This window comes from Gadus macrocephalus, chromosome 3 (genome assembly GCF_031168955.1).
Source record: "Gadus macrocephalus chromosome 3, ASM3116895v1".
NCBI lineage: Eukaryota > Metazoa > Chordata > Actinopteri > Gadiformes > Gadidae > Gadus > Gadus macrocephalus.
Genome location: NC_082384.1, coordinates 11,190,684 through 11,210,643, shown reverse-complemented (window position 1 = coordinate 11,210,643; position 19,960 = coordinate 11,190,684). Strand labels below are relative to the sequence as shown.

The 19,960-nt window shown below is 45.6% G+C and overlaps 2 protein-coding genes across 2 annotated transcripts in view; one reads left to right on the top strand and one right to left on the bottom strand.

Annotated features, from left to right (window-relative positions):
• prss12 (serine protease 12) overlaps positions 1–10,101 on the bottom strand; it is a 27,635-nt gene extending 17,534 nt beyond the window's left edge. Inside the window, exons 1-7 of the mRNA XM_060047234.1 lie at positions 9,308–10,101; positions 8,292–8,430; positions 3,896–4,068; positions 3,346–3,490; positions 1,968–2,146; positions 1,397–1,538; positions 862–1,115 (exon numbers count right to left, since the gene is read on the bottom strand). Coding sequence (XP_059903217.1) covers positions 862–1,115; positions 1,397–1,538; positions 1,968–2,146; positions 3,346–3,490; positions 3,896–4,068; positions 8,292–8,430; positions 9,308–9,665 — 1,390 coding nt within the window. The 5' untranslated portion in view covers positions 9,666–10,101. The remainder of the gene's footprint in view (positions 1–861; positions 1,116–1,396; positions 1,539–1,967; positions 2,147–3,345; positions 3,491–3,895; positions 4,069–8,291; positions 8,431–9,307) is intronic.
• A 397-nt stretch (positions 10,102–10,498) lies between these two features.
• mettl14 (methyltransferase 14, N6-adenosine-methyltransferase subunit) lies at positions 10,499–19,794 on the top strand. The gene is made up of 11 exons (XM_060047235.1): positions 10,499–10,734; positions 10,904–10,992; positions 11,075–11,165; positions 11,443–11,520; positions 11,867–11,954; positions 12,055–12,145; positions 12,436–12,577; positions 12,866–12,958; positions 14,548–14,664; positions 15,741–15,951; positions 19,280–19,794. Exons 1-11 carry the CDS (start codon positions 10,669–10,671, stop codon positions 19,594–19,596), a joined length of 1,383 nt encoding a protein of 460 aa, XP_059903218.1. The 5' UTR covers positions 10,499–10,668; the 3' UTR covers positions 19,597–19,794.
• Positions 19,795–19,960: the final 166 nt, after the last annotated feature.

The window sequence follows — 19,960 nt, the reverse complement described above, 5'->3', positions numbered from 1 at the left end:
TGAGGCCTGACTGACAGCTCTGATCCTGAAACCAGCATAGACAGTCGTGTGTCCTCCTGATCACAAACACTGAGGACTAAAGACTAAGGGTTTTTCCATTTACTCACTTGCCAGACGGTTTCAGATGAAGCAAGTGGAGGTGAGGCTGAGAACAATCAGTAGCTTAAACTTAATTAAATCTGTACAATTCTTTTTTATCCTTGTGACTTAATAGTTTGAGTGAGTGTGGTGTGCAAATATTGACACATGCAAGCCTCTGTACACATGAGTTTGTGGTAAGCTTGAATTACCTCTGACTTTGTTTGTCTGACTGGGTGTGTCTTACACCGAAACCCACAAACCCACACACACTGCACATGCATTCATACAAACCACACACATTCTGTCAATACCACACACACACACACACACACACACACACACACACACACACACACACACACACACACACACACACACACACACACACACACACACACACACACACACACACTCAAAAACGCATGCAAACTTAAACAGGTATGCACATTCCGTGCAAACCATGTGAATAGAACAGAGAGAGCCTTCAAAGAGGATCATCTTCTCTTTCAAGGACAACATTAACAAAAAACTATTGTGAAGAGAACAGAGGGACACAGAAACACTCAAAGATAGACAGTTATCACACACACACACACAAACACTGAAATCAATCACACACTGAAAATCCACATACACACGAGGCAACTCAAAATCTCAAGACTCAAAATCTGCACATGTACACAAACACACACACATACACAAACATATTCCATTTCTCTCATTCTAACAAAGTCACACACAGTCTCTCGCTCTCTACCACAGATTCTGTGGTGGGCCTACTTGTATGTGGGTCCGGTCCGGGGCGCTGCGTCCCGGGGCTCTGCGGTCCGGGCCGCTGCGGGCCGCAGGCCACGCTGACGTCCTCGTAGTGGGTACAGTCATGGAGGGTCCACTCCCTCCTCTGGCACAGCTCCAGGCCGGGCTCCTTCCCCGTGCAGCTCACATCGTCCAGCAGGATGGGTCCTGAACCCCAGCCGAACCGGGTTCCCGGGGTCTCCTCCCCCTCCTCCTCAGAGACCACCCTCGTACCGGACCTGAAGAGTACATAAATGTATAACTAAGATCGCCAGCTGAACTGGTAGTGCACTGAAAAGACATTTCAGGGGCATTTGACGTTTGAAATTAAGACATTGAAAATGCCAGGGTCAGGGGTTCAATTCCCTGTATGTCCATGGCTGGTTGTGTCTGCCTGTAAAATCCTTATGGAAGATGTAAAATCGTACATGATAAATGTCTCTTTGGATAAAAGTTTCCACTGATCAACCTTAGAGCAACATATGTGTTGAGACGCATTGCATGATTTCAGCAACATTACCTGTAGCCTAGCTGTCGACACACCACCAGTGTGTTAGAGTCTGTCCAGCCATCATCGCACACTGTTCCCCATTGGCCGCGGTAGAAGATCTCCAAACGCCCCTCGTGGCTCTCTGTTCCCCCAGCTAGCCTAACTGTACCATCTGAAGGGAATACACAGAGGTAGAATAAATGTAACGCACAAAATAAGCAACCGGGTCACCAGGTTCTGAACACATAGGGTTAGGGTTAGGGTTAGCCTAACCCTAACCCTAACCCTAAACATGACTGCATTTATTACTGCTAGCATGTACGTGTTACTAGCGTTTTTGTGTTACTGGTGGTTTATTGGCCGCATGTAACCGCTACATTGTGGTCTACGTGTTACCGATTATTTGTATGTTATGTGTTACATCTAGTTTATAGGCTTTGTTTTACAGCTAGCTTGTAGGCGTTGTGTTACCCGTAACTTGTAGATTACGTCTAACAGCTGGCTTGTATGCGTCACTGTGTGAGTGGCGTTATCAGTGTAATAAACTTGTGTAATATTTGTCACAGGTGTCACAGGGGTTAGGGTATGGCAGAGTCATCACCTGGGAGCGTGTGACAGGAAACGCCGGCGTCTTCTGAATGCAGACAGTCATGGTCGCCCCAGGATGCTTTGGGGCACTGCTCCAGAGACAGCTCATTCCCAGTACAGCGCACTTCATCCAGCCACATGCGACCCGAACCCTCGCCGAAACGTGCCTGGCCCCAGGCCCTGGGGATGCCACTGCTCAGAGAACAGGTGAGACAAGAAGGCGATGTTAGGCGAAGCCGCAGCGGCTCCCCAACTGTGAGGCTCACCAGCCACCAGGGGGCAGACAAGGATCACAGGAGGCTGTCTTCAACGACTTGAAGTGATAAGAGTAGAATGAATAATAGCAGGCATAGCTGTGTGAGTCGATAGCATCTTGTATGTTGTATAGGCATGCAATCATTTTAATCCAACATCAATCATCAAATAAAGTTGATTTGAATCTGAATTTAAAACGGTATCAATTATATCTTTTTTGTAAAACACCAATATACCTCTGCATACAACCAGATCTCAATCATCCACGATAATTCACCAACTACAAGGCCTGTTTTGTTTGATTAAACAAATTTAAATTGTGTTTGTCATTTCCAGTGGAAAGTGTTGTTCGCCTGTGGAGGTTCAATGCACTCCTCATGCCTGATGCCTCGAGACATTGCAGGTGAGGGAGTCACATCCAATTTGTATTATGGAAGCCAACCAAAACACACAAATAAATACACACAAATAAAAAATAAATACCTCAATAAGGCACTTACACACACACGCACACACACACACACACACACACACCCACACACACACACACACACACACACACCCACACACACACACACACACACACACACACACACACACACACACACACACACACACACACACACACACATACACACACACAATAGTGTGTCAGGAGCCTGGGTCAGTGTTGTATGAATAACTGAGGCACTACAACGTCCCTGGAACAATGAGGCTGATTCAGGGTCTGAGCCCAGATGTCATGCCTACTGTGCCTTCTCTGCCTGTGCCTCCAAATGGAAAGAATACTTAACATACTTTGGAAGATAGTTAGGGAGACACAGATAAACGAGACACAAAGGGGAAAGAGCAAAAGAGAGAGAAATTGAGAGAGAGAAGAAAGAGAGAGAGAAATAGAGCGAATAATGAAAGCGAGACTTCCCATTTTATATAAATTCCTCTAGTCCTTTTGTTTGTGTTCATGAAAGATGGTCAAAGTGGCACCCTGCACAGGAATGAACACAACTACAAAAGGTATTTGTGTGTGTGTGTGTGTGTGTGTGTGTGTGTGTGTGTGTGTGTGTGTGTGTGTGTGTGTGTGTGTGTGTGTGTGTGTGTGTGTGTGTGTGTGTGTGCATGTGCGTGTTGGTATGAACCTCAGCCCAAGCTGTCGGCAGACCACCTCTGCGTCGCTGTCGTCCCACTGGTCGTCACACACGGACCCCCACTGGCCCCCGTGGAAGACCTCCACCCTGCCCTCCGACCCAGAGACACCCCCCACCAGTCGCACCGGGACCACCACTGTACACACACACACACACGCACGCACGCACACACACACACACACACACACACACACACACACACACACACACACACACACACACACACACACACACACACACACACACACACACACACACACACACACACACAAAAGCATGTATTAGCCATGGGGTAAGTGTAACAGGTGTACAACAAGTGCAATGCAGTGAAGGGAAATGAAAGATATTGACAGAGAGAACGATGAGGACAAACCGACAGACTGGTGCTGACAGAATGACAAATGGGGTAAGACAGGTAGCCACAGAGCTAGAGGAAAGACGCAGAGTAAGGCTGACAGACAGACAGGTCAACAGATTCATGGACCGGTAGGGACATACAGGTCGATTTGACCGACGGAAGACAGACAGACAGACAGCGGACCTTGTTGTTGGCTGCAGGTGACGGCCGCGGCCATGGGACACTCCCCTCCGTTCCAGGGGGTCCTGGGGCACTGCAGCAGGTCTGGCTCCGCCCCCTGGCAGTGGACTGCCCCCCAGTGGAGTCTGGCCACGCCCAAAAGAGAGAGGCCTGTGGTCCGCGCCTGACCTGTGAACCTGGGAACACCCACCTGAAATTACCAGCTGGTTTGATCTCCAGGATGTTGGTCTTTAGGGGGTTGAGGGCCCCCTCGGTCTATTCTAGGAGGGGCACCAGAGTGGAAGAACTAAGGAAATGATACAGAACATAACAGCTGGGGTTGACCCGTAGTTTTCAACAGGTCCAAGTTGTTATGCACTGTTAGTACAGTGAATTAAATACAGGCCATACATGCATGTGTGATTCATATCACAAAGGCAACATAGTTCAATGATCCATGTTTAACGATGATCTATCATGTGTTTTAGTGCTTCTGGGACATTTCGGCTGTCATTCCAGACACTTTCAGCTCCAGTGATTGAACGGATATGACATCACTAGTAGTTATAACCAATTAAGGGTTTCATTATAGCCATCGTAAAAGCAGATTGCTATCATTCCATTTTGCGGGAGTATGTCGCCATTCTGGTGTTCACTTTTACTGAAGGGTTACGTGACTATGAGGGCCCCAGAACATGTACGTACCAGTGTTGTAATCTGTGTCACATATCCTCGAACCTATCCCCCTAACCTATTCCCCTAACATATCGTCAGTGCAGAGACCACCTCATCACCACGCTTTCCTCCTCCCACACCCCAGCCTAGGGAGAAGGCACCTCTGCTTTACGGTAAGAATGACCTCAACGCATGCCACCAACGTGTGTGTGTGTGTGTGTGTGTGTGTGTGTGTGTGTGTGTGTGTGTGTGTGTGTGTGTGTGTGTGTGTGTGTGTGTGTGTGTGTGTGTGTGTGTGTACACACGCATGTGATTGTGTTTATCTATGTGTGTATGTGTGTGTTTTTGCATGTGATTGTGTGCATGTAAGTTTGTATGTCTGTGTGTCTCTGTGGGTCTGTGTGTTTATACACGTGCATGTGTGTGTGTGTATGTGTGTGTGTGTGTGTGTGTGTGTGTGTTTGCATGTGTTTGTGGGTGTGAGGGTGGGTTTCAGAGGGGTTGAGTGAGTGTGTGCGTATGTGAGTGAGTTTGAGAGGGGTCGAGTGAATGTGTGCATGTGTGAGTTTGAGAGCGGGTTAGTGAGTGTGTGCGCGTGTGAGAGCGAATTTGAGAGCGGTTGTTTGTGCGTGTGTGTGTGTGTGGAAGGTAAATATCTGGGCTGCACTGAACGGCTTTAGAGAGCTCATGGAGACAACGAGGTTGGAATGCAGGGGTCACCCTAATGTAAAATACAATGAGAGCTTGTGAGGGGAGAGAAGGACAGGAACCCGAGGAGGACCGTAAAGGAAAAGGGGAAAGACCGGTGCATGCATATGATACTAAAGACAAATGAGACAAGAGACAGAAATAGTTGACAAAACATGACGCATCATTTAATTATCATCACTGGTGGCGTGCCCCACAAGTGAATCATCATGTGTATCATCATGTATTTGACTAGTTTACTTCACTGTATAAACTTAACATTGTGTACATAATGCATTTTCAGATTATCTCCAACATACCCTTAAAGGACTTGTTTCTGTGTGTTTCACGTGTGGTTGGTTATATGTGCTGCTGTTGACAATATGTGCAACAATTGTGAATTAGCATGAGAGCAAGAGAAAACGCCCAAGAATGTCTACGTTCATTTGTTATTGAGCTTGAGTTTGTGCAAGTGTGTGTGTTGTGTGTATGTGTGAGTGAGTGAGTGAGCGGGTGGGTGAGTGTGGGTGAATGAGTTAGTGAGTGTTTGTGTGTGTGTGTGTATATGTCTACTTGTGTGTAAGTGAGTGAGTATGCCTGTGTGTGAAGTAGAGCTGTGTTGAAAAAATCGATTTTCCGATTTTTAATCGATTCGCATATTAATGACCGATTATCCGATTATTTTTTTAATAAAAAAAATAATAATAATATTTTTTTTTTTTCGAATTTTATAAGTTAAAAATGTATATTTTATATATTCATGGAAAATATTCATGGGATTCCCCTGAACACTTAGGGTGCTGCATATTCTTGAAAACAAATCTTGAGTGTGGTTTTAGAACAGATTTGAACATGCTCATATAGACGCCATTCAGTGCTTTTACAGTTTAAAATGTTCTGTTCTTATGTTCGCACTTTAAAGAAAAATGCTCAACGTTTACATTTTATGCTTCCAGTTTCAGTACTTCTCAGTTTATTAAGTGTGAGCAGTTTTAAAATAAAAATGCTTTTGGTAGCAACCGCTTTTGGGTGAATTCTTAATTATTTTCAAGCATAATAATAATGCACTGGTTAGTGTCCCAGTAGTAATCCACTGTTGCAGATATAGTCACCTCAATGATGTCCTCCATTTATTGTCCTGAATTATCTTTCTTGAAGGTAGATTGACCCTTAACCTTTTCATCAGTCTTCCAGCCATCAGTAACTACCAATACTTGTACGATTTGCTGTTTAATATTGATATAATACTAGTTTTAATATGTTGCTTCTCTACACAGTCATGAAGTGAAGGAAACGGTTCAAATACATTTTTCATTTTTAATAACATTAACCCCCGGATCGAATCGAAATCGGATCGAAAATCAGATCAAAATCGGATCGAATCGGATGGAATCTGAGAAAATCGGAAAAAATCGATTCTGAAACTTAAAAATCGGAATCAAATCGATTCTTGAAATTTGAATCGAAACCCAGCTCTAGTGTGAAGGTGTGTATGTGAGTGAGTGAGTGAGTGAGTGAGTGAGTGAGTGAGTAAGTGAGTGAGTGAGTGAGTGAGTGAGTGAGTGAGTGAGTGAGTGAGTGAGTGAGTGAGTGAGTGAGTGAGTGAGTGAGTGAGTGAGTGAGTGAATGAGTGAGTGAGTGAGTGAGTGAGTGAGTGAGTGAGTGAGTGAGTGAGTGAGTGAGTGAGTGAGTGAGTGAGTGAGTGAGTGAGTGAGTGAGTGAGTGAGTGAGTGAGTGAATGAGAGTGTGTGCGCCTGCGTGTGTGTGTGTGAGATTGAGTGAACTTATGTGTCCATGGTCCAGTGACTATGTCTGAGGTGTCTGTCTGTGTGAGTGCCAATGTGTGTGCTTACATGCAGATCTACGGCAGCATCTTAAGCCCAGACCTGGATGCAAATGGACCTCTAGTTCGTTTTCAAAACATGACGCATAATTGAATTATCATCACTGGAGGCGTGCCCCACAAGTGAAACATCATGTGTATCATCATGTATTTGATTAGTTTACTGTACTGTGTAAACGTAACATTGTGTACATAATGTATTTTCAGATTCTCTTCAACACGCCATTAAGGGACTCGACTTGTTTCTGTGTTTGTTTCACGTGTGGTTAATTATATGTGCTGCTGTTGACAATATGTGCATCTTGTGTGTTTTTAAACGGGTTTGAATTAGCATGACAGCAAGAGAAAACGCCCAAGTGTGTATGTGTGTGTGTGTGTGTGTGAGATTGAGTGAACGTGTGTGTCCGTGGTCCAGGGACTATGTCTGAGGTGTCTGTCTGTGTGAGTGCCAATGTGTGTGTTTACATGCAGATCTACGGCAGCATCTTCATAAGCCCAGTCCTGGATGTAAATGGACCGATAGACCCCCCCCACCCACCCACACACACACACACACACACACACACACACACACACACACACACCTCCCTCCAGTTAGACTTCCACCAAGCCGTGTGTGTGAGAGTGAGTTTGAGAGCGGGTGAGTGAGCGGGTGTGTGTGTGTGTGGAAGGTAAATATATGGGCCGCATGGAGCGGCTTTAAAGAGCTCATGGAGACACAGAGGATGGAATGCAGGGGTCACCCTAAAGTAAAATACAATGAGAGCTTGTGAGGTGAGAGAAGGACAAGAGGAGGAACGTAAACGAAAAGGGGAAAACCTAGTGCGCATGCGATAATAAAAAGTAAGGAGACAAGAGACAGAAATAGTTTTCAAAACATGACGCATAATTTAATTATCATCACTGGAGGCGTGCCCCACAAGTGAATCATCATTTCAGATTCTCTCCAACACGCCATTAAGGGACTCGTAAGGACTTGTTTCTGTGTTTGTTTCACGTGTGGTTAATTATATGTGCTGCTGTTGACAATATGTGCATCTTGTGTGTTTTTAGACGAGTTTGAATTAGCATGAAAGCAAGAGAAAACGCCCAAGTGTGTATGTGTGTATGTGCGTGTGAGAGAGAGTGAACGTGTCTGTTGTCCAGTATCTATATCTGAGGGGTCTGTCTGTGTGCGTGTCCATTTGTGTGTTTACATGCGCCACTCTTCCTCACCCCTTGCCCAGCTGTCGGCAGACCACGGCAGCGTCTTCATCAGCCCAGTCCTGGCTGCAAATGGACCCCCAGATCCCCCGCAGGTAGACCTCCACCCGGCCGTCCAACTTGGAGCGTCCCCCCAGCAGACGCACTGATCCTGGGGAGAGAAATAGGGGAGGATGACCAGGTGTTCATGAAACACATTGAGGCTGGTAAATGTGTCTGTGAGCCTCTGTATTCCCTGCATTTCCAATATGGGATTCATGAAGTATTATTTTATAATTTATCTTCTTTGTGGATTTTCTGATGTAATAGACAAACGTTCCTATCCTTGTCTCGTTACTTCACAAAGCAGCGATAATGGCACTCAGAAAGGGCTAAAACATCTCCAATAGACCTTTTGAGAAATACAAAGTACAACTACATATTTTCTGGAAGAAGATCAGATGAGGATGCGGGCTCAGGGTGCCTGATATAATCCAGATTGATGAACCTGATGAATCCATATTGATTTAACAGTATTGATCAATCTATATAGATCGACCTATATTTAATCCATCACTAGCCTATTGATTAATCACTGGACAAATAACTGCCTGTCAATCAATCTCTTTTGTCAAAAGTCCCTATTCAGTTTATTTTTGTTTTGGGCGTCTCCACAGAGACGCCCAAAACAATCATACAATCTGCGAGATTGTATGATTCACAACCAAGTTATGATTCTCTTTTGTTATAGACAACTTCCCTAATGTTTGACATTATCCGATGCCTATTGTCATGTGTTGACTCATTGGTAACCAAGGTGTAGGAGCCCGAGGCAAATATCTTAGCGCTCAACAGCCCGGCTAAAAATGCGCCTGTTTGGGCTTGTCATGCCCTCGCGCAAACCTGAACCACGACTGACGCATAAGAGGTGGTCGTGAGGTTTCACGTCTTCAAACTATTTGGCCTGGCAAGATCGGCTTGATAGTCACCATCATTACTATCTGCATCAGAGGAACAAAAATAACACGCACTGAGGGTTGCACGCTTACCTTGTTTACAGTCGCAATAGCCCCAGTCCACTCTGCCCCTGGTGTTGTTGAAAAAGCACCATGGTCGGATCCGACCGTCGGGGTTCCGGCAGTGGTTGTGATCCCCGACCCCTTTACCCTGGTACCGATCCTTAAAACCCGCCACTTGGCTCCAGTTCATGCACCGAGAACCGGACTCGGTGACATCTATCGCCCCTTGGTAGGATCCCTCTTTCCCACCGCGGCTTTGGACGCAGTCGGTGAACGGCGGGATAAACGAATGGCCGTTGCTAAATACGCGACCGTTCATGGCCAAAAGTGCAAACGCGATAGTTACGAACGTCAACTCCATGTTTCCACTTCTCGATGACATGTTCATGAGTGTTCTTTAATTATATATCTAGGATACATATTGGTTGGAAAACGCTCCCCGCTCCAAAGAAGGGCTTCCCCGGTCCTGCTGCTCGTGCTGTGGTGTGTGGGATGGATCGAGCGCTGCAGGCTGAGCGCCGGAGACACGCAGACGCGGATCAATGGGCCCCCCTGTACTGCAGGAGGGCCCGGGGAAAGTAGGAAGGGGGAGCGCTTCCCTTCGGACCTGGAGTTTGGATGTGAGTCGGTCTCTAATCAGAATCCAATTTGTAGCTCACTGAACTGATGAACGAATGGATGGTTGACTTTTTCAGAGCCTTTCCCATCGATTTTGTAAGTCTATGGGTTCCGCGTTGAATTCATGAGATATGTAGCATATTCAGTCAAATCATTAAAGGCCGATAACAATCCTGAAACAATTAAAAACAGGCTAGACAGACAGAATAGATGTAGGCCTAGATGGATAAATGTGGATATAAATATATATATAGATTAATGGATAGATTCAATAATATAAAAATACAAAGATATATGCATATATATATAGGTTGTATTTCTGTCTTTGTTTCCACAATTTTGGAAACTTTGTTTCCACAATTTGTGGATGAGGACGAATGTATGAAACAATTATACAGCACTAGTAGGTATACAATTATCACTAGTATGCCTATTCTACCACTAGGCCTATAAAGTCCTACAATATATTACATTCCCATTGCATCAGGAGCGCATACCTGGTTAGAGATTTCCTCCCAGCACATGCCTTCTGTATCAGTAGGAAACAGCGCCCCGGTGGTGGTCTGGAACAAAGACATGTTAGCGTTTTACCATTGGAGGAGCGTCATGACGCAACATAGACGCGCCGGATAACAGTTTGTCATCATTGTGTCCACATTAGCTCCGGTTTATAGCCACAGTCCTGTTACTTTGATTAGCATTTTTTAACCACATTATTTGTCCCATCCTTCTAAACAAAAAAGCGGCTAATGCAAAGCTGCAGTGCTTAAGAAATGAACAGTCGATTGCAAGAGATACGCAAAAAGCAGAAGCTTAGGCGACAGCTTTTAGCTCAACAGGTAACGTTGATAACAAACACTCCCGCCCTCCTTATCGTGCTACTCGCATAATATTGAGACAGCCGCCGATTATTTTGTCGCCAGAGGTACACTATTTACTGTATGCTACCGGATAACGAGTAGGTGTATTGCACATCAATAACATACTAAAAATAACATCTCCGTACAGCTGGGAGCTGAAAGCGCTGATAGTATTGGCGCTGTGCTGAACAGTAAAGATGAACTGAAGGAGATCGAGGAGACCCGAGAGATTTCACGGTGAGATGCCTTTCAATCATCGAATCACCTGGCTGTTATTGGTCCATTATTGCGTCCTTAGATGTTGATTCCTGGTTTGTAGGGCATCCCTGGACACATCGGTCCCGCCTTCCAAACGCAAAGCCACAGGGGAGGGAGATGACACAGAAGAAGACATCGACATAGTCATCAAGGTGACTTGAATCATCCACGTCCAAAGATACCCCCCCCCCCCGTATCTTGCCCCCGATGTGTTATTCAAAATACTATTTGTGCTGTGTGCATATTATGAGGGCTAAATAATTCTGTGTTTATTAAATTGCCCAGTTTATCGTCTAAAATGCATCTACATCTCATTTGGGATTGGTTTGTGTCTTACTCTTCATTGAGCTACCTTCAGTTTGTACTTCAGATATATTATGCTCAGCTGTATAGCACGTATCTGAAGTGTTGTCAACTGCATTACTCTAGGAAGAGGTGGAGTTGCAGCCGCCAGAAGAAAACAACCCATACGAGGAGGTCTACAAGGACTCAAGTACTTTCCTGAAGGTGAGGAAGCTGATTCTCTCTCTGTGCTCATGCTCTAACCCCTCATCTGTGAACTGCCCATTGACTCCATAGTCATGGTGAAACCATGCATCACGATAATAAATGAACCGACAGAGTTGAGCAGCAGGGACATAATGTAGGCAGCGCCCTGCCTATATGTACTGGATTTGACACACACACACACACACACACACACACACACACACACACACACACACACACACACACAGTCTAGTCATTGTGGGATAAGATGAGTGAGTCCTCCTGATCATTTGTACCTGACCTGAAGTGTCTGAATTTCCTGTGAAAACAAAATGAATCCATGTTGTCATTTGTTTCATTTTAGGGTACACAGAGTCTTAACCCACACAATGACTATTGCCAGCACTTTGTGGATACCGGCCATCGGCCCCAGAACTTCATCAGAGATGTTGGTATGTCTATGTTCCTGCATGGTCGTGTTTTGTATGTCTACTTCCACGTGTGTGTGTGTGTGTGTGTGGGTTTGTCTTTTAATCTCTCTGCGATATTCAGGTCTGGCTGACCGATTTGAGGAGTATCCCAAACTGCGAGAGCTTATCAGACTGAAGGATGAACTCATCTCCACTACCAACACTCCCCCCATGTACGTATTTACAATCTGCTTATAGACGTTGTGTAGTTAATGTGTTTAAATGCACATATTGTGTTTGGCTTTCCATACCAGCACCACAACTCCACAAACACATCTCACACCTCACCCTTAGGCCTGCTAACGGGCACTTCGGCTTCACGAAAAGACCATAACATGCGTCCGAGACGTTTTGGGGATACTGGCAAAAACATAGCATTTTCTCCTGTATTCGCTAAATAAAGGTCTTATTTCAGTAGTGACAATAAAGGCACTTAAGCCCGGGAGCCTCTGTGTCTGTTCAGGTACCTACAGGCGGACCCGGAGCACTTCGACCTGCGAGACCTCAAGTGTAAGTTTGACGTGATCCTGCTGGAGCCACCCTTGGAGGAGTACTACAGGGAGTCGGGCATCAGCCACACGGAGCGCTTTTGGAACTGGGATGACGTACGTCGGGGCTGTTCTTCCGCCAGTCAGTTCTGTCTACTTCTGAGCGGGTTCCAAGTTGTTCAGGGCATCACACAGTTACTAGCGCAACATACAGTGTTAATGCTTATAGTCTGGTTTGTGAATACAAAGACAAAGTCAAGTTGATGCAGACTATGTCTGACGTTATGAAAATGTAGATTTGCCCCAGTAAAGAGGTTTAGTAGCGATGCGCTTTATAGTTGATCGCACCTCCCATCTCTCCTCCTCCTTTTCCTCTCTCTCCCGCTGTCTGCCTTGCATGTGAAGATAATGAAGCTGGAGATTGAGGAGATATCTGCCCTGCGCTCCTTCGTCTTCCTCTGGTGCGGTTCTGGAGAAGGCTTGGATCTCGGCAGGATGGTACGCTAGCTATGATTTATGATGAGCATTCAACACACAGAAGTACTCCAGGATGTATGATGAGCATACCACACACAGAAGTACAGCAGGGTTTATGATGAGCATACCACACACAGAAGTACAGCAGGGTTTATGATGAGCATAAATCACAAAGAAGGTCTCCAGGATGTATGATGAGCATACAACACACAGAAGTACACCAGGGTGTATGATGAGCATACCACACACAGAAGTACAGCAGGGTTTATGATGAGCATACCACACACAGAAGTACACCAGAAGTATTATGATGAGCATACATCATACAGAAGTACAAGTAATGCATTATAATGAGTATTTACCGCTTCTTATTATGATTGATCAAAATAACACATACTTTCACTCAAATGCCTTATGACTAATGCTTCTGCATGGATGGAATGTCTTGTTGAAAACAATAGCTCCGTTAATGACATGCGTTATCTCCCGAGTGGCGGAATGTGCCCTACGTATCCAGCCCTACGTTTAACACATTCTGATGGGCAGGTTTCTCGATCAGAAATTAGGCTTTTAAGTGAGGCCTCATGATGAACCCACATGATCTCCCAATACTTCTTAGTAGTGAGAAACACTCAACACTAGGGATGTCCCGATCCAGCTTTTTGCACTTCCGATCCGATACCGATATTGTAGCTTTTAGCATCGGCCGATACCGATACCGGCCGATCCAAGCATGTATTAAAGATTAAAGATATTTACTTATTTTGTTGTACTACTCATGTTGAAAAGGGTTTTACTCTTAAGAACAACTAGCCAACTTAATTAGGTTAGTTTGAATAATCCACAATAGTTGGTAATGAGAAGCTGACCTGTTTATTCAGGGTTAAATAAACACAAAATAGACAAAATAATAAATAGTCAAATTACCACACACTGAATTGGCATCAGTGCTCTGTTCTTGAACAACAAGAGTGTAAACAATATTGTAAACAATATAACATTATATATAAAAACAACACACACAAAACCTGAGTAGAAAATAGTCAAATTACCACACACACACTGAATTGGCATCAGTGCTCTGCTCTTGAACAACAAGAGTGTAAACCAAGGCTTAAAAAGCCAACACTAGTTGTGCACTAGGTGTGCTGAACAACGCGGGCCGGATTTGGGGGGAAAAGCTGGAAAAAACTGGAATGGATTACCTACATTGGTGCGAAAACACGGACCGGAGTTTTGAAAACAAACTGGATCGGGAGTCCGGATCGGGATTTTCCCGTGCAGGCCGATCCGATATTGATATGCATTTTTTTGCCAATATCGGCGGCCGATCCGATCCAAATATCGGATCGGGACATCCCTACTAAACACCGTCCACCGCCCTGTGACCGCCTGATACCATGACAACCCGCTGACGGGCTGTGATGGAGCCTGTGTCGTCCCCCACTGCGGTGTTCAGGCCAATGGATGAGGCCCGGGTTAGCATCGGCTCCCTTTGTAATGCCACTGATATGTAGTGCATTTTCTTGGCTACACCCCTTGCCCCTGGGCTCGTCATGTATCTGTGGTGTTTCTTATCTCGGAATGTGTACGTCTTTGTCGCCCCGCAGTGTTTGAGGAAGTGGGGCTTCAGACGATGTGAGGATATTTGCTGGATCAAGACCAACAAGAACAACCCTGGCAAGACCAAGACCCTTGACCCCAAGGCTGTGTTCCAAAGGACCAAGGTACCAGGCAGTGCCATCGCCGTACCTCAACACTGTTGGCTTATTCAGTCCGCCATTACAATGATTGACTGAATGGAGTTAAGCCTTTCGATGTGATGAACACGTGATGATGCTGCAGGGCTCCAGACAAACTTTTTCCTTGGGTTCACTGGTGCGCCTACATTTTTAATTTGGGTGCACCAGCACGTATTTATGGTGCACCCAAGTTTTGAGTTGTTGAGGGGGGGGGGGGGGGGCGTTGGACTGTGCCGCCATTGATTAATAATATTTTGAACATTAAATAAATGCCTTAAATAAATGCAGAATCTGTATCTGTCATAGAGAATATCGTCAGACAATGCCAAGGGATCGGCTCTGTCCCGAAAAACCCTCCGTCTCCGGAGAGACGCCTGTACGATAAGTGCGCCGAGGTCCATGGGAACACCCACAAATGGTGACGCCATTATCGGAGGAGGGGCTAGGAAGCTGCGCACGGCGATATAAGTAGCCGATCTCCGGGTAGACTCGCTGAAAAGCTGCTCCCGACCCGGTTTGGTTGCGAGCGTAAGTCACCATGGTGATACAGCGACGCTTAAAGAGATCGACTTTCATGGTACAGCTAACCCAGGCTTTCAGCTCAACATACCTCGCTAACCCTCTAATCGAGCTTCGTACTACAGGCCCCTTGATTGGGCTTCGCGGGTTTGTTTACCGGCGTTGCTAATGTTATCGGTATTGCATGTTCCAACGGTTTATTAGGTATCTAATAAATCGCTGTCTAATCAATACTTCATTCACTGCCTCTTCCGTGGTCATTACAATATTATGAATAGACTGCTATGTAAAAAAATAAAATAATAATTATACCAGATAAATTTGCAGTCGCACTACCCCGAATTCTAGGCGCATGTGCACCCAAATTAGGCGCACTCTGGAGCCCTGAATGCTCATACTGCAAGGCAATCGGTATTAGTTAGTACATTGATTGTTACTTAATATTTTACACAACTGATTCAATCAGTCATTCGCTTTTGGCCGCCCGAAAGGAACAGAGCAGCAGTTGGCCTCGCTTGTAAGAACATTCGTCCCATCTCCAGGAACACTGTCTGATGGGGATCAAAGGCACGGTCCGACGCAGTACCGACGGGGACTTCATCCACGCCAACGTGGACATCGACCTGATCATCACGGAGGAGCCGGAGATGGGCAATGTGGAGAAGCCCGTGGAGATCTTCCACATCATCGAGCACTTCTGCCTGGGCCGACGGAGGCTCCACCTGTTCGGCAGGGACTCAACCATCAGGCCTGGTGAGAGCACTACGGAGGACCCCATGTGAGATTGGTCGGCTGCTGTCCGCACAGCTTTAGTGCGGAGCAGAGTTTCCGTTGTCCGGTAATTACCGGTCATTGACCGGAAGAGAAATGAGGAGGACCGAAAATTCTAAATGTCTCCGGTCAGAATGGCCAATGGAAATAATTATCTTCTTTTAATATGCTACAGTGGTCATTTGTTTAGCCAATTCATGTTAAACAATGAGGGTTTTGATTGACCCGACCCGGCCCGCCGATATTTCCCACCACTATCCTTGGGTGGGGCCGGGCCTTTGATCAGGCGTGTTTTTTTTTTTTTTTTTACATCATTGCTTTATTGGCCTAATCTGAGGAGAAATAATAATAATAATGGATTGAATTTATATAGCGCTTTTTTCTAGACACTCAAAGACGCTTTACAATGAAGGGGGGACCTCACAAACCACCACGCATGTGTGTAGCACCCAATTGGGTGATGCACAGCAGCCAATCTGCGCCAGAACGCTCACCACACACCAGCTTGAGGTGGTGTGTGGTCAGACAATTATACAGGAGGATGCTTAGGGGGCCAGATTGAATGAGCCTGATTGGGCCAGAACACCGGGGAAACCCCTAATCTTTGCGATAAGTGCCCTGCGATCTTTTATGACCTCAGTGAGTCAGGACCTCGGAGGAGACGTCATAAACAGAAATATTATAGATGCCATGAACAGAAATATTATAGGTCTTTATTACACGGGTCTTCTCAATGCCGTGGAACGCTCCGTTCACTTGCATGGGTAGTAGTCCGGTAACCTGTCAACCCCAGCGTCTTTGGCTGCTAAGCGACGTCAACGTCTTTGGAGGACTATTTCACCGCTGATCAACTCTACGAATGCTGGTAACGAGTAAATAGTAAAAAGACACACCATGTGTCTTAAAAAAAAAAAAGGCAAGTAGCCGTGTAATAAGGGGGATAATGTATAGAACGTCGCCGGTCATTATCGGAAAAAAAGCCCCTACATATATATTTAGCAGAGTAGGCCTAAGTAAAAAATGTGTACAGAGTTACACATGTATTAAAATTAGGGCCCGACCGATTTATCGGCCTGCCGATTTAATCAGCCGATTATAGCCTTTTTGAAAATAATCGGCATCGGCCAAAAAGACGCCGATTACAACCGATTTTTTTTTTTTTATAAATGGTATTGCGATTAGTATCCTGCAGATTGCGCTCCTACTCGCCTTGCTAACTAACAACTTTAGCTGGAGTAAAAAAGAGGAGATTGAATTTTACCGTACAACATGAAAGCACGCTCGCTCAGGCAGCTGCGCGCTCACCTCACCAATGTACACAAGACGCGTTGTTTGAGCATGTTGTGCCTGTTTTTCTTTAGGTCCCAGGCCATGTTAATTTTTTATACTGTAGACTCTAACGGTGAGACCATACTGCTCAGCACGCACGTGTTAGTCACTGCTCACGAGCGCAGCACATTGGGAGTTAGTTATTTATTTTACATTTTACATTGCACTCATTTTTGACTGTAAATGTATTCTAAAACACTCAAAGATTCTGCATTCAATTCACATATTCGTCAAAAGTGTTTAAAGTATATTTAAGGTATCAAAAACTATGTTTTATGTTGTTTTTTTTTGTTTTTTAATCGGCCGATTAAATCGTAATCGTAATTTTTCTCTGAAAATAATCGACATCGGCATCGGCACTCAAAAATCAATATCGGTCGGGCCCTAATTAAAATAAATGTCGGGTTGAAATCGGGCTCGGGCTCATAACTACAGGTAATGTGTCGGGCCGGGCTCAGACAGAACGTGCACGGGCTCGGGCCGGTGCAGGCTTGTTTTTCTGGACCCGATCTAATCTCTAATAAAGACTGCTCAGCGAAGCCGCCTTGGGGAAGGAGGAGTCGGCAGCGGCACGCTTCTCAGCTGCCAAATATCTAAAGAAGTAAAAAAAAAAAGAAAAACGTTAAAATGAAACCTTCCAGGTCACCTGACCGGCACCAATTTTTTCGTGCGGAAACACTGGTCTAGAGCAGGGATGGGCAACTTTCATGATAAAGAGGGCCACATTTTTCATCATAACCATCGGAGGGCCACATGACTGCACACTTCAACTAAACGTGAGCTGAGAGAAGCTACACAATTTTGAATTTGGTAGATATGATTTCCTGTATTCTGGTGCATTTTGGGGATGGCCACTACCTAAAAAATCATCCAGAATCATAACCTATGTACGGTATGTTAATTGAACCAACATACATTCATTTCATGTTTTCCATGCTCAAACAGCCACATGAATGGTCAGTATTTGTATCAGTGCAAAGGGCTCACATACATCATCATTCAATGAAGTCAAAAAAATGAAAAACAGTGGCCCAACATTAAGTGCAACAACTCAATGAACTCAAACCCAACAAGCAGTTGTAGTAGTTGTAGTGGCGACTTAAGTGGATATCTTTAATGACTGAGATCGCTTCTAAGCAAACTAGACGCATGGGTTTGCCTTCGAATTCTATGAATTCTTCTCATCTTTCTTGACCGAGTTTTCTGTAACTCGATCAATTATTACAGTATTATTCTTTTTTTTTTTTTTATGTGCGGGCCTGACTGAGTGAGGACGCGGGCCGCACGCATGCTGCCCGCGGGCCGCATGCGGGCCGCGGGCCGCCAGTTGCCCATCCCTGGTCTAGAGGCTACAACAGGGTGTGTACGGGTGAGGCAGGAATTTGGATGCGCATGCCATTGGTCGTTCAAGGTTCAAAACGACAGAGTTTACATGGAGCCGCTCCCTGGGCCCTGGGGCTACTTGTCTGCGAGCTATTAAAATAGCACTGAGGAATGCCCCGTGTGTCTTCTACTAGGTGACGGCGTTGGCAGAGGGGAAAAACACTCTTGGTTTGCATATGTCCTTTTAAGCACTGCAACAAGGTGTACCTGGGTTAAATTCACCAGGGTATAATACTAGCCACTCCCGTGTGCCCGCTATTGTCGCCTATGGCAAGTCCGTAAACCTTGACGGCGAAATTGCAGCAGTAAACATTGAAACCAAAAAAAACATGTTGACGACTAGGGCTGATTGTGTGGAGGTGACGTAAAGATACAGTGTTCTCCAGTGAGTTTGTGGGGCCTGGGGGGGGACTTGACGTAATTTGTTGTATTCCTGATAATGGCACATGGAGTCACGGTTACCCTGTGATTATGTTGTGTGGCTAATCACGATCACTCCTTCGCTAGGCGCTCTAATCTAATCCTACTCCCTCCCATCTCTATCTCTTCTCTATCTTTGTCTCCCCCCCCTCCATCTCCCTCCCATGTCCCCCCCCAGGCTGGCTGACTGTAGGGCCCACACTGACCAACAGTAACTTCAACGCTGAGGCGTACGCGTCTCACTTCACCGTGCCCAACATGCACCTCTCGGGCTGCACGGAGGACATCGAGCGGCTGCGGCCCAAGTCTCCGCAGGCCAAGCTCAAGTCGGACCGAGGCGGAGGGGCCCCGAGGGGGGGCCGCGGGGGGCCTAACGCAGGGCGCGGCGGGGACCGGGGCCGGGAGAGGAACAGACCCAACTTCCGGGGAGACAGGGGAGGAGGAGGGGGGTTCAGGGGCCGGGGGGGGCCACACCGGGGCTTCCCACCTCGTTAGGGCCCTGGCCTCGTTTAGCGTTGTGTGGTTGTCCTACGGACTGTTATTAACATGTGATTCTTTTTTATTTCTTTTTTTTTTTTTTTTTTTACATGGGTCACTCTGTGCAAGTTAATTTTTTTTTTTATGTATCTTTATACACAAACACGCACAATGTTTTTATGTGATCACTTATGAATAAATTCACAATTCATTTTTCTGCACACATTTGTGTTTCAATCTCTTATTATATTGTATTCTGGTTTGTGGTTAAACATAGATGAGTTAAGCTGTAGTGTTCATTCACAGCACTAGTGGGCAGTGTGATGCATATTTTGACTGGTACCAATATCGTTAGTTAAAGTGACGCAGTTTTAATAAAAGC